This window comes from Rhinolophus hipposideros (genome assembly GCF_964194185.1).
Source record: "Rhinolophus hipposideros genome assembly, chromosome: 10".
NCBI lineage: Eukaryota > Metazoa > Chordata > Mammalia > Chiroptera > Rhinolophidae > Rhinolophus > Rhinolophus hipposideros.
The window spans coordinates 57,886,481-57,899,413 of NC_138056.1; the positions used below are offsets into that span (position 1 = coordinate 57,886,481).

The following is a 12,933-nucleotide window of genomic DNA, read 5'->3' on the forward strand; positions in this document are numbered from 1 at the left end:
AAGGAAAGTAATATAACTAGAACTATTCAGATTTTTGTCATACCTCAGCATTCTATCTACCTCCAAGTTCAAGCAAAACAAATATTTTAAAGATAACTGAATAGATAAAATGAAATTCAAACAGGATACTTTCTTGCCTTCTGTAGTATATAAGCTCATGTACTGTGGTGATGACAAAATCTTGAAAGCAGTAAAAAGTCTGTTTTATGTCCCACATAGATGAAACCCAAAATGTTAGTGTTGTGATTTGAAACCCAGTTTTCACAATACTATGCATCAGGTGAAATTTGGATAGTATAATTTGGAAAAATAATTTAAATATTTAATTTAAGCTTTTCTGTTTTACATACAGGATTATGATCTTTTAGGTGAAAAAATAATGTCCTGTGGTATGGATCACTCTCTTAAACTTTGGAGGATCAATTCAAAGAGAATGATTAATGCAATTAAGGAATCTTACGATTATAACCCAAATAAAACTAACAGGTAACATTTGTGGTATTTAAAACAGTTTTCTACCTCATGCTGTTGAATAAATGAGTTTACTTTTCCTGAATTATTATGTAAGTCCCCCACACTGAGTTTAGAAGCCCTTCTTTTAAACTTTAAAGTATAATTTACATATCATAAAATTCACTGATTTTCAATAGAAGTCATTTACTGTTAATCTTTTCGTGGTTCATTTTCAAAATCTTTAAATTCCATTTTTACTAACTTATTAGCACATTTATTTTTATTTGGGTTTGCATATGCCCCGCCTTTTAACATAAAAGTTGTAAACCTCTTAAACTTACTGTGGAATAGAGCAAAAGACCCTTCAGGATAATATTAGCATTATGTGTCAGCACTGTACATTCTAATTCAAAACAGTAAATCTTGTTTTTTAAATGGGTTTTTAGCTCTTAATGATATGATAATATAATAATTTCCCTTAATTGGTGCTCATTTCATTAAATGGAGAACATTCAAAAGCAGGAGCCTTGATCCATGGGACTAAGAGGTGGGAACTTTGCAGTTTTCTTAATGTATTTTCCCCCCAATTTATTGGGGTGACAATTGTTAGTGAAATTACATAGATTTCAGGTGTACAATTCTGTATTATCTTAATGTATTTTTGAAATGCCTCAATTCTTCTCTATCTTTTCTTAACTGTGTTTTCAATTCTTAACTATCTTTTCGGAATCTTACCAGATTATCAAGACTTTCACTGTAACTCATATGTCTATGTACGTTAACTTGTTTGCACTTTTATTTGAAGCAAAGAGCTAGAGTTTATTTTCTGGTTATCAGGCCAGATAATTAATAGATTGTTAGTTAAATTTGTAACCATCAGTAGAATTTCAGTACACTAATATTCATCAGACCTCAGTGGTCTCTAAGGTAGTACAACTTTCAAATTTTTATTTTAAAACACCAATTTATGTTTTTATATTTTCTGGAGCTCTGGAATACATGGAAGTTGTATTTTATGCAGTTTACAGAAAATAACAGTGAATTATGCTGGTCTTCTTGAGAGGTCAACCATAGATTATGCTATGTATTTCATTTAAAAGCAGTTAACATAATTATAGCAGAGTTAAGAGTTTATATCAGATCATTAATAACATTTTAATGTTTTAATAAGGAAAGGACCCCAGAATTTGAATTGGAAGGAATGTTTGAAATGATTCAGCCCAGCATCCTTTTTACATATGAGGGAAAAGTAAAGAGAGGACATGTGAGTTGCCCAAGACATAACTAATTCATGGCATATCAAACTTCTACAGTCATTTCAGAATAACCACTGAACTGCTTACAAAATGTTAGGTATACTTTTAATAAACTACAGAATTATCTGCAACTTCTACTTTATGATTTTTTCCACAAACATCTTTAAGGGAAAAAAAGTGGCACCATATTTTACTTTTCCTAAATACAGGAAAAGTCTTACAACTATTTATGTCAAATTCCTGTCAGATACTATTTTCAAAAATTGTTCCTCAAGGCAGGGCTCTCATATAACTCTCTCTAGCAGTAGCCTTTGGGTTGATGTGTCATTGTTCCTAGAAAAATGACTTATCTTTTGAAATAACCCAAGTGTGTTGACTTTCACAAACTAATTTTAAAGAACTGAGTAGGTAGCTTTGTATTTTCCGTATGAGAAACTTTTAGCTCTATAATCAGATGTCTTTGCTTCTCAATTGTTAGCGTAGCCAGAATTGAAATGATTAGATTTGGCCTACATATAGTAATGTAGGAAGCTGAATTTCTATAAGTGAAAGTTCATGGGATTAAACCAAAATTTAATTGAGAGCCGATGATGGAATAAAATATAGAAACAAAAATGGAAGGAGACTTCAGCTCTCAATAAACACACAAGGTATTCAGTTTTCTAGGAACACAAAAATCAACAGTTATATATTTAATTTTTCAAAGTTCTGTAAATCCAAAAATCGATTCTACGATACTTTTTTCTCTTAACTTTTGACATTTCCATTTCAGGCCGTTTATTTCTCAGAAAATTCACTTTCCTGATTTTTCTACCAGAGACATACATAGGAATTATGTCGATTGTGTGCGATGGTTAGGTGATTTAATACTTTCCAAGGTATGGTAACTGCTATTAAGCTGTAATTCCATTGTTTGTGTAAGTTAGAACTTTTTTTTTTAATTAAAGTTTATTGGGGTGACAATTGTTAGTAAAGTTACATAGATTTCAGGTATACAATTCTGTGATACATTATCTATATCTCACATTGTGTGTTTACCACCCAGAGTGAGTTAGACCTTTTTAGGGAGCACAGTTTTTTATGCAGTTTGGTAAATTGGATGGCAGATGGGAAATTGCTTTTTAAAAAAGTCTCATGATATTTTGATAGATTTGGAAACTTTGTTTTAAGCATAAAAACATCCCAATGGATTATTAAAATTTGTGTTCCAATAAAATGAAAAATGTTAATTTGTAAGATGATACTGTTCTCTCACATCAGTGTTAGTGTAAAATAACGAAGATCTAAAGCCAGTAGGGTTTTTTTTTCATGTTTGTGTCCATTTCATGAAAGTGAACTTTTATGTATAAAACAGACAGCTGGAGTTGGCTCATGGGCTGTAGTTTGCCAACCCCTTCTCTAGCATGTTTATATATATATATGTGTGTGTGTTTGTACATGTATAACATATATATACATATACGCACATATATATATATATATATAAATATTTTTTTTCTGATAATTTAGAGAAGTTGTTGGTGATGTCATCTGAACATTTACTTGGGACTGTCAAATTTGGAGAAATTGGTACCCAGTTTCTTTTCTTGTGTGGATTTCAGAACATTTCACATTTTCTTGGTCAGAGCCTAATTTATTTTTTTCTTGTAGATACAGTTTTACCTTTTTTTTAAACTTTTGATCTAGAGATTAGGTTCACAGGAAGTTTCAAATACAGTGCAGAGAGGCCCTTCATCCAGTTTCCCCCAATGGTTACGTCTTACATAACTAATGCAATATCAAATCCAGGAAATTGACATTGTGCGATGTGTGTGCGTAGTTCTGTCATTTTATCACATGTGATTTTGTCATTTCAAAAATGTTACAGTTTGGGGCCTTAAAGATTTGTTTTTTTCACTTAGTATAATGCCATCCAAGTTGTTGTGTGTATCAATTGTTTTCCCTTTTTATTGCTGAGTAGTATTGCATGGTATGGGATGTACCACAGTTTATTTAGCCATTCATCTATTGTAGGACATTTTGGTCAGATTGGGGCTATTACAAATAAAGCTGCTAATGAACAATCGTGTACAGGATTTTTGTGGACTTAAGTTTTCATTTCTCTGGGATAAATACCTAGAAGGGCAATTGCTGGGTCATGGTTAAGTTTGTTTAGTTTTTTAAGAAACTGCCAAACTATTTTCCAGAGTGGCCGTCCCATTTTACATTCCCACCAGAAATGTATGAAAGATCGAGTGTCTCGGAATCTTCGCCGGCATTTGGTATTGTCACTATTTTTTATTTTAGCTGTTCTGATAGGTGTGTAGTGATATCTCATCGTGGTCTTAATTTGCATTTCCCTGATGGCTAGTGATATTGAACATCTTTTTCATGTGCTTATTTACCATCCATATATCCTTTTCGATGATGTCTTCATATCTTTTGCTCATTTTCTAATTGGATTGGTTTTTATTTTCATTTTTATTGTTGAGTATTGAGAGTTCTTAATATATTCTAAATATGAATCCTGTGTCAGATATGTAGTTTGCAGATATTTTCTTCAAGTCTGTAGCTTGTCTTCTCATCCTCTTCACAAGGTCTTTTGCAGAGCAAATACTTCTAATTCTGATGTTCAATTGATTGATTTTTTAAAAAATTGTTTTATGGATCATGCTTTTGATGTGTTTGAATGCTCTTTACCAAGCCATAGATCCTAATGATTTTCTACTGTGTTCTCTTCAAAAAGCTTTATAGTGTTATGTTTTATGTTAAATATATCCATTTTAAGTTAATTTTTGCATGAGGTTTAGTTAGAAGTTTATTTTTTACTTAATAGATATCCAATTGTTTTCAGCACTTTTTATTGAAAGACTATTCTTTCTCCTTTGAATTGCTATTGCACCTTGGTCACAATTGTTTGGCCAGACTTGTGTGAGGTTGTTTCTGGTTTTTCTATTCTGTTCTCCACCAGTACTATATACACAGTCTTGGTTACTGTAGCTCTATAATTAGTCTTGGAATGGGTAGAGTGAGTTCTTCCATTTTATTATTATTCTTCAAAATTATTTTTAGCTATTCTAGTGGCTTTGCCTTTCCATATAAATTTTAGAATAATCTTGTCTACGTTTATAAAAAGTCTTGCTGGGGTGTTTTGGGGGGAGGGAGGATTTTGACCCGAATTGTGTTAAACCCATATATCGATTTGGTGGGGCATTAATACCTTGACTCTGCTTAGTCTTTTAATCCTTGAACATAATATGTCTCTCCATTTATTTAAGTCGTCTTTGATTTTTATTAACGTTTTGTAGTCATTAGCATACAAGTCCTGTACCTGCTTTGTTAGATTTATACTTAAGTATTTCTCTCTTTTTGAGTGATTGTAAGTGGTATTTCTAGTTTCCATTTCTATGTTCACTGCTAGTATATAAGAAATACAGTTGATTTTTGCATGTTAATTTTGGGTCCTGCAACCTAATAGAACGTATTAAGTTCTAGAAGTATTTTTAGTTAATTACTTGGGGGTTTCTACATAGACCATTGTGACATCTGCAAATAGGGATAGTTTTATATCTTATTGTTTATCTACATGCTTATTTCCTTTTTTTACCTGATCACGCTGGCAAACTTCTAGTACTGTGTTGATTAGCAATGTTAAGCCGTCTTTGACTTGTTTCTGTTATTTATGAGAGAAAGAAATTCAATGTTTCACATTTATGTTTACTAGTAAGTTTTTTGTAGATCTTGTCTATCAAGTTGAGAACTGTTCCCTTTTCCTAATTTTTTGACAGTTCTGTCATGAATGGGTGCTGAATTTTATTAAATGCTTTTTCTGCATCAGTTGATGTGATCATGGGGTTTTCTTCTTTAGTCTGTCAATGCAGTGGGTTGCATTGATTGGTCATTGAATATTGATAGAGTCTTGTATCCCTGGGGTAAGTGTATTTGGTTATACTGTGTAGTTCTTTCATAAGTTGCCAAATTCTCTTTGCTAATATTTTGTTTAAAATTTTTGTGTATGTATTCATGAGGTATATTGACCTGAAGTTTTCTTTTTTGTACTGTTTTGGTCTGATTATGGTATTGATAATCATGGCTGACTTCATAAAATGAATTAAATAAATTGCAAGTCTTCCCTCCTGTTTGCTGGAAGAGATTGTATGACATTTAAATGATTGGTAGAATTTTCCAGTTAAACATCTGGGCCTAGAAAATTTTAAGTGGAAGTTTTTGAAATCACAAATTTAATTTCCTTAATAGTTAAAGGGTTATTTAGATTAACTGTTTCATATTGGGTGAGTTGTAGTTGGTGCTGTTTGAAGAATTGGTCCATTCTATACAATATAAAATTTATATGTATAGAATTGTTTATAGTATTCCTTTATTATCCTTTTGATATGTGCAACATCTCTAGTGCGGGTTTCATTCCTGAAATTAGTAATTCATGTCTTTTTCTCAGTTCTGCTAGGGGTTTGTCAATTTTTTAAATCTCTTTTTATCTTTTGTTCCTTTTGTTTGCTATGGGTATATTTGCTCTTACTAGTTTTTTAAGGTGGGAGCTTATTGAGTTGAGATTATATTTCTTAGATTATTCAATTGAGACTTTTCTTAATATAAGCATTTGGTGCTATGAATTTCCCTGTCAGCCCTGCTTTAGCTGGATCTCACAAAGTTTGCTAAGAAGTGTGTTGTTTAGTTTACAGGTATTGAGAGATTTTCTTGTTATCTTTCTCTTCTTGAGTTCTAGTGTGATTCTCCTATGATCAGAACATACTCTTCGTGGTTTTGATTATTTTAAATTTTTTGAGATTTGTTTCGTGACCTTATTTTGGGTATGTTCCATGGGAGCTTGAAAAGAATGTGTATTCTGCTGTTGGTGTGGTTGAATTTGCCTTTATCTTTGTTGATTTTTCTGTCTACTGGTTTTATTAATTATTGAGAAAGGGGTGTTGAAGTCTCCAGCTGTAATTGTGGATTTTTCCCTTTTTTCTTCCAGTTCTGTGATATCTTGCACCTTTATTGGTTGGTGTTTCCACACTTAGCATTGCTATATATCTCAGTGACTTGACCTTTTATAATTGTGTAATATTCCTCTCTATCTCTGGTAATTTTTTTTGCATTGAAGTCTCCTTTCTCTGGTAGCCTTTCCTGCTTTCTTGATTAATGAATGGTTGCATGTATATCCTTTTACAAACTTTTACTTATTTGGGGGGGGGGCGGGTATTGGGGAACAGTGTGTTTTTCCAGGACCCATCAGCACCAAGTCAGGTCGTTACCTTTCAGTCTATTTGTGGAGGGAGCAGCTCAACTCCAAGTCCAGTCGCCATTTTCAGTCTTAAGTTGCAGGGGGCACAGCCCACCATCCCATGTGGGATTGAACTGGCAATCTTGTTGAGAGCTCGTGCTCTAAACAGCTGAGCCATCCGGCCACCCCATGGCATCTCAGGAGCAGCTCGTTGTCTTCCAGTCTGGTTGTGGAAGGTGCAACTCACAGTGGCCCATGTTGGAATTGAACCGGCAACCCTGTTGTTAAGAGCTCCTGCTCTAACCAATTGAGCTATCCAGCCGTCCCCTCCGACCTTTTACTTTTAATCTCTGTATATATTGTTATATCTGAAGTGAGTTTCTTGTGGGTGGTATATAGCTGGCTCATTTTTCCCTCCCCTTTCTTCCGCCTCCCCCACCCCCAAACACTCCGGTTCAAGCTGATGTTTCTCAGTCTAGTGTAGTACCCAGCTCCCTGGCCCATGCTGGTATTATGAGCCTTGTGCTCCCCCCAGCTGAGGCAGTCGGTGGCCCCTCGTCAGTCGGCAGCTCGTGGCAGCTCTTGCCGGCTGCCGGCTTCTGGCCTCTGGCCATTCAATGCCGGCCACCGGCCGCTCCTAGCAGCACACGGTAGCCCCTGGCAGCACTCAGCATCCCTCGGCCCCTCACGCCAATCTCCGGCTGCTCACAGCAGCCCAGCTCCATGGAGAGCCGTTGTTCACAATCTTAGCTGTAGAGGGCGCAGCTCACTGGCCCATGTGGGAATCGAACTGGCGACCTCGGCATTAGGAGCACTGCGCTCCAACCACCTGCGCCACCGGGCCCGCCAGGCTCATTTTGTAATCCATCCTGTCATATGTCTTACTTGGTATATTCAGACCATTTATATTTGAGCCGTATTATATCAGTTATTACATTGTCTTTTTTTCTTTCATTTCTTAATTTCTTAGGTTTTCCCCCTCCTAATTCTCTGTAGGTTATGTGAGCAAATATTAGAATTCCATTTTGATTTGTCTATAGTATTTTTAAGTATATTTCTTTGTGTAGGTTTTGGTATTTGCATAGATATTACTATATATGTGATGTATACATTTGACCGTTGAACAACATGGGAGTTTGGGGGTGTCAACCCCTGCACAATCAAAAATTTATGTAAATGTAGTTGGCCCTCTGCATATGTGGATTCCCAACTGCATATCGAAAACTTTTTTTCCAAAAAATACCTGCGGATAAGTAGACCCATGCAGTTGAAACCCCTGTTTAATGGTCAACTGTATATCAGCCTATTTAACTGTGTATCAACATTTTACCAGCTCAGGTAAGGTGTAAAAACCTCACTTTCCTTTACGTCACTTTGTCCTCCATTTACAATTGTCTTAAGTATTCCCTTTACAATTGAGAACTACTTAAATGGTGTTAGAATTTTTGCTTCAGCCATCAAACGTAATTTGAAACTCAAAAGGCAAAAGAGAATATTGTATTTACTCATTTTGCTTTTTCTGTTGATCTTCCTTCCTGATGTCCCAAGATTTCTTCTTAAAATTATTTCCTTTCTGTTCATAAAACTTCCTGTAGCCATTTGTTTAGGGTACGTCTTCTGGTGACAAATTCTCTTGGGTTTAGAGTCTGAGAATGTCTTCATTTCCCTTTCATTCTTTAAAGGTATATTCACTGAATATAGGATTTTGTGTTGACAACTCTTTAAACAGTTGAAAATCTTGTGGTCTCTGGTTTCTGATGAGAGATCTGCCATCACTGGAATTGTTTTTCCCCTACAGGTAGGGTGTTCTTTCTGTCAAAACTGCTTTTTGGATTTTTTTCTTTGTGTTTAGTTTTCAGAAGTTTGACTATACTGTGTTGTGATACAGATTTCTTTGAGTGTATCTTATTAGGGTTCACTCACCTTCTTGAATCCATAGTAGGTGTATGTCTTAAGTTTGTTTATAATTACATATTCATTGAAGCATTTTTATGATAGCTAATCCTTGTTAGATAATTCTAACATGTCTTCTCTGTATTGGCGTCTGTTGTCTTCTCATTGAAGTTGAGATTTGTTTTTTTGATATGGCAATGATTTTTTTTTACTGAGATCCGGATATTTTGGTTATTATGTAATGAAACTCTGGATGTTTTTTTAGATTGCCTCTACAGCAGGCTCCCTCGGATAAATTTTCAGCTGCAGAAGGGGAGTGCTGCCTCACTGGCAGGTAGCAAGGGAAGTCCAGGTTTCCCACTCCGCTGACTTGGTGATGGTGTTTCATTACTGCTGGGGTGGGAGTTCAGGCTTTCCACTCAGGTGAAAAAGCCTCAGGTGACACTACTCTATAGCAGAAGGGGCTGACATCACTTACTGCTGCTCCCCAGGTGGTCGCCACTATACTGCAGGTGGTGGGTAGTTGTGAACATCGTCCTGACTCTGCTAGGCCTTTTCACACCAGCCCAGCCAGAGAAAAGGAGGAGAGTCACCTCATTACCATACGGGGCATTGGGGAGTCAGGGGTATTGTGTACTTCAGGTGCTTGGTTACCACCTGAGAAGGGTTTCCTTCTGGGCCTTTGCTGGTTCATATGGGGCAAGTCCACAGTTTTTTCTGTATTTGGCTGTAGTAGAACATTTGTCTGAAAATTGTCTCTCTTCCTAGGTTGCTACTTTCCTGGTCCCTTGTGGAGAGCAGGATTTTGTTGAATTTTGGTTCTTTTGTTTGTTTTAGTCTTCACCTTCACCCGTTAGCATTGTTGAGTTGCTGCCTTCTCTAGCATCCAGTCTGAATTACATAAATGAGGGAAAAGAAAACCAGGGGACTCAATTTCCTTCAAGTCCCAGCATTCCTAATCAGTCTGTCTCCTCTCTACTTTTTAGACTTTTAGGCTGTACTTAGTGGGACAAATAAGGAAAAGAACACCTGTTTCGTCGTTTTGGAAGCATAAATAAAAAAGCTCTAAAATTTCTGTTCTTAGAACTTAATCAGATGATAGAAAGGGTTCTGCATTTTAGGTGGAAAGCTGAACTGAATGGACTATATTGGTGGTTTCAAATCTGGCTCTGCATCAGAATCATTGGGAGAACTTTGTAAAAAGAGATTGTTAGACCTTACCCCCAGAGATTCTAAATCTGGCACAAGGACTTAAGAATTGGTGATTTTAAAACGCTTTCTACATGATAACGAGTGCAGTCATCCGTCAGTGTGGGTAAATTCTTTTTACCTACCTAGGCTGTGTTCTCCATGAGGCGACTCTGCTAATTAAGGATACTTTACGATTATAGTCAGTAACAAGCACTTAAACAACTATTTTACAATTCTGCTCCAGCCTCCTTTCTCAGAGATTCTAATTCAGTAGGTGTTGGGGCCAAGATGAGTTGAGCAAACTACAGGCTATCGATTTAATTGTACACTTAGTTAAGAGTCTTCAGACTAGGTGATCTCTAAGGTATTTCACAGTAAAGAACTTGTATAACATATAGGCCTGGAAATTGACATAATCTAAACAAGGCAGAGAAGAAAAGCATGTGAGATCCCAGGTAGAAACCCCCCACAATAGTCTGTCAGTGTTTAGGGGGTGGCGAGTGTGTTGTCCCCCAATCTTCCTCTGTGGCTCTACTGTTAGGCTGCGTAAAGGCCAGTCAACCCCACAGGGCTGCCACACGTGGCTGTGTAGGCTGTGTCCTGTGAAACTTCAGGAGGCACTCTCTACCTACATCAGGAATGTTCAGTCCTGGCACCTATTGATGTGCATCGTAAGGTGTCCAGCAGTATCTCTGGCCTGTTTTCAGTAGAGGCTGGACACGTCGCCAAATGTGCTTTAACTGGCAAACCATTGCACAGTAATATGGATAATAGTGTCTGCGGTTTTGCAAATTTTCTTCCATTGTATTCTTTACCACTTGATGCTTAAGTAGAATGTGTGCAAAGATTTTGATTTTAGAGGATAGGGAAGGTACTGTATAGCTCGGCTTATTTCAGTCCCATATTGATGTCTTAATGTTAAACCACTGCTTTTTCTTCTACATAATCTGATCTCAAAGGCCCTTTCTGTGAATTTGTTAGCTTTCCTATGACATTTAGTGAGCGCCTACCATGTAGCACAGACACCAGGGATGAAGGATTAATTGTTACCCAGATAAAGGGAATCATGTAGGGTTAGAAGTGGAATGAGCAGCTGGATGGGGAAAGATGAAACTAGTAAAGTGAGCAGGGGCCATAGCAAAGAGCTCTGTGTTCTAATACAATGTAATTTTACTTTTGCTATAAAACACTTCTAGTCTCTGGACGCTAAAGTGTTCAGAGCTGAATTTGGTGTGGTTTGTAAGAGAAATTGTGACTTTCAAAATGAATGGTCTCCAGACAATGTAATAGTTTTGTATTGTCAAAATCTGTTGATAATCAGACTTCTGGTCCTTGTGTAGACAGTGACTGTAAATATAAATGTATGTATATAACTGAGTAGATGGATAAGCAGATTCTACGAGCTGTCAATTTTAAAATGTTAGAAAAAAAGCTTTGTTTCAATGTTTATAATTACAAGTAATATTTCTTTTTTTCTTATGTCTTTCTTTTTTTAAAGTCTTGTGAAAACGCCATAGTATGCTGGAAACCTGGCAAAATGGAAGATGATATAGATAAAATTAAGCCCAGTGAGTCTAATGTGACTATTCTTGGGCGATTTGATTACAGCCAGTGTGACATTTGGTACATGAGGTTTTCTATGGATTTCTGGCAAAAGGTAGCAACTTTTTTACTTTTTGAAATTATTTGACTTACAAAACCCATGGTAATTTTAGTTTTCTCTGCTGTATATCTGTGTTCTCTTTCCTTTAAGAATCAACCTTGATTTGTTTTACTTGCTTCAGCCTTTGATGTTATTTGTTCTACCCTGGTGGCTCTGCACGCCATCTGCAGTGCTTATTATAAATTAGGTGACAGGTGTCGTTGGTGGCAGTTAGGTGTTTACTTTCCACAACACGTTACTAAAATTTAATGATTTGGTAATTAGAGTGTTAATATTTTTATGTGGCTTTTTCCTAGAAAAACTTCAAAAAAAATCATATGGCGATAGATATAAAATACTAGTTACGTAAAATTTTAAACAACAATGTTAGGATTTTGTGGTAACAAATTACCTGGGTATTTATAAGAAAGCTTTGGAAGAGCTTTCTTTTAGCTTTTGCTACAGTTGTCTGTGAGGCAGAATAAGGTGTACGTGCTAATAGTGTAAATTGTAAAGCCCTTCATAAATTCATAAAACGCTTTCTTAGTTTACTCAAGACAACTGTGAAGCATTGGTTGCTTTGTATCCCCACTTACAAAACAGAAATATGAGATGCCAAGAAATAATCAAGCGCATAGCCAGAGGCTAGAGCTGAAGTTTTTTCGAAATAAAAAAGATGTTTTAGGATTGCTGGAAACCTTTATAGCTTATTTTAATAATTTGGTGTTTTAAAAAATACGTTTATACAGATGCTTGCATTGGGCAATCAAGTTGGCAAACTTTATGTTTGGGATTTAGAAGTAGAAGATCCTCATAAGGCCAAGTAAGTATTTAGAAATTCCTGTTCATAATTTCTGCCTTTTTCCCCAAAATGTTATGCCAAATGTGGAGGACATAATTGATACTTGCAATACCATCTTTAAATCATTTGTAACATTTACATGTCTCAGAGTATTTTAAAGCATTTCTTTTTTTCAATTCTAATAATTGTTTTCCATGAGTATCTTGGTAACAAGTTATTTTTCTTTTTATACAGTGCTTCTTGAATTTAAAATATACCCCAATTTATGAAATTTGAGATTGAGCTTTCTCTGTCTTGTAATAGCTATTCATTTTTTTAATTAAATTTATTGGGGTGACAATTGTTAGTAAATTTACATAGATTTCAGGTGTACAATTCTGTATTACGTCATCTATAAATCCCATTGTGTGTTCACCACCCAGAGTCAGTTCTCCTTCCATCACCATATATTTGATCCCCCTTACCCTCATCACCC

General features: G+C 35.8%; 1 protein-coding gene across 2 annotated transcripts in view; it reads left to right on the top strand.

The window, feature by feature from the left end:
- The window catches only part of EED (embryonic ectoderm development), a 29,409-nt gene that overhangs the window by 15,967 nt on the left and 509 nt on the right, over window positions 1-12,933 (top strand). The window contains exons 8-12 of one of the 2 annotated variants that reach the window (XM_081064956.1): window positions 353-486; window positions 2,482-2,587; window positions 3,896-3,970; window positions 11,513-11,671; window positions 12,406-12,479. In XM_081064956.1, coding sequence (XP_080921082.1) covers window positions 353-486; window positions 2,482-2,587; window positions 3,896-3,970; window positions 11,513-11,671; window positions 12,406-12,479 — 548 coding nt within the window. The remainder of the gene's footprint in view (window positions 1-352; window positions 487-2,481; window positions 2,588-3,895; window positions 3,971-11,512; window positions 11,672-12,405; window positions 12,480-12,933) is intronic. The other variant, XM_081064957.1, reaches the window with a different exon arrangement.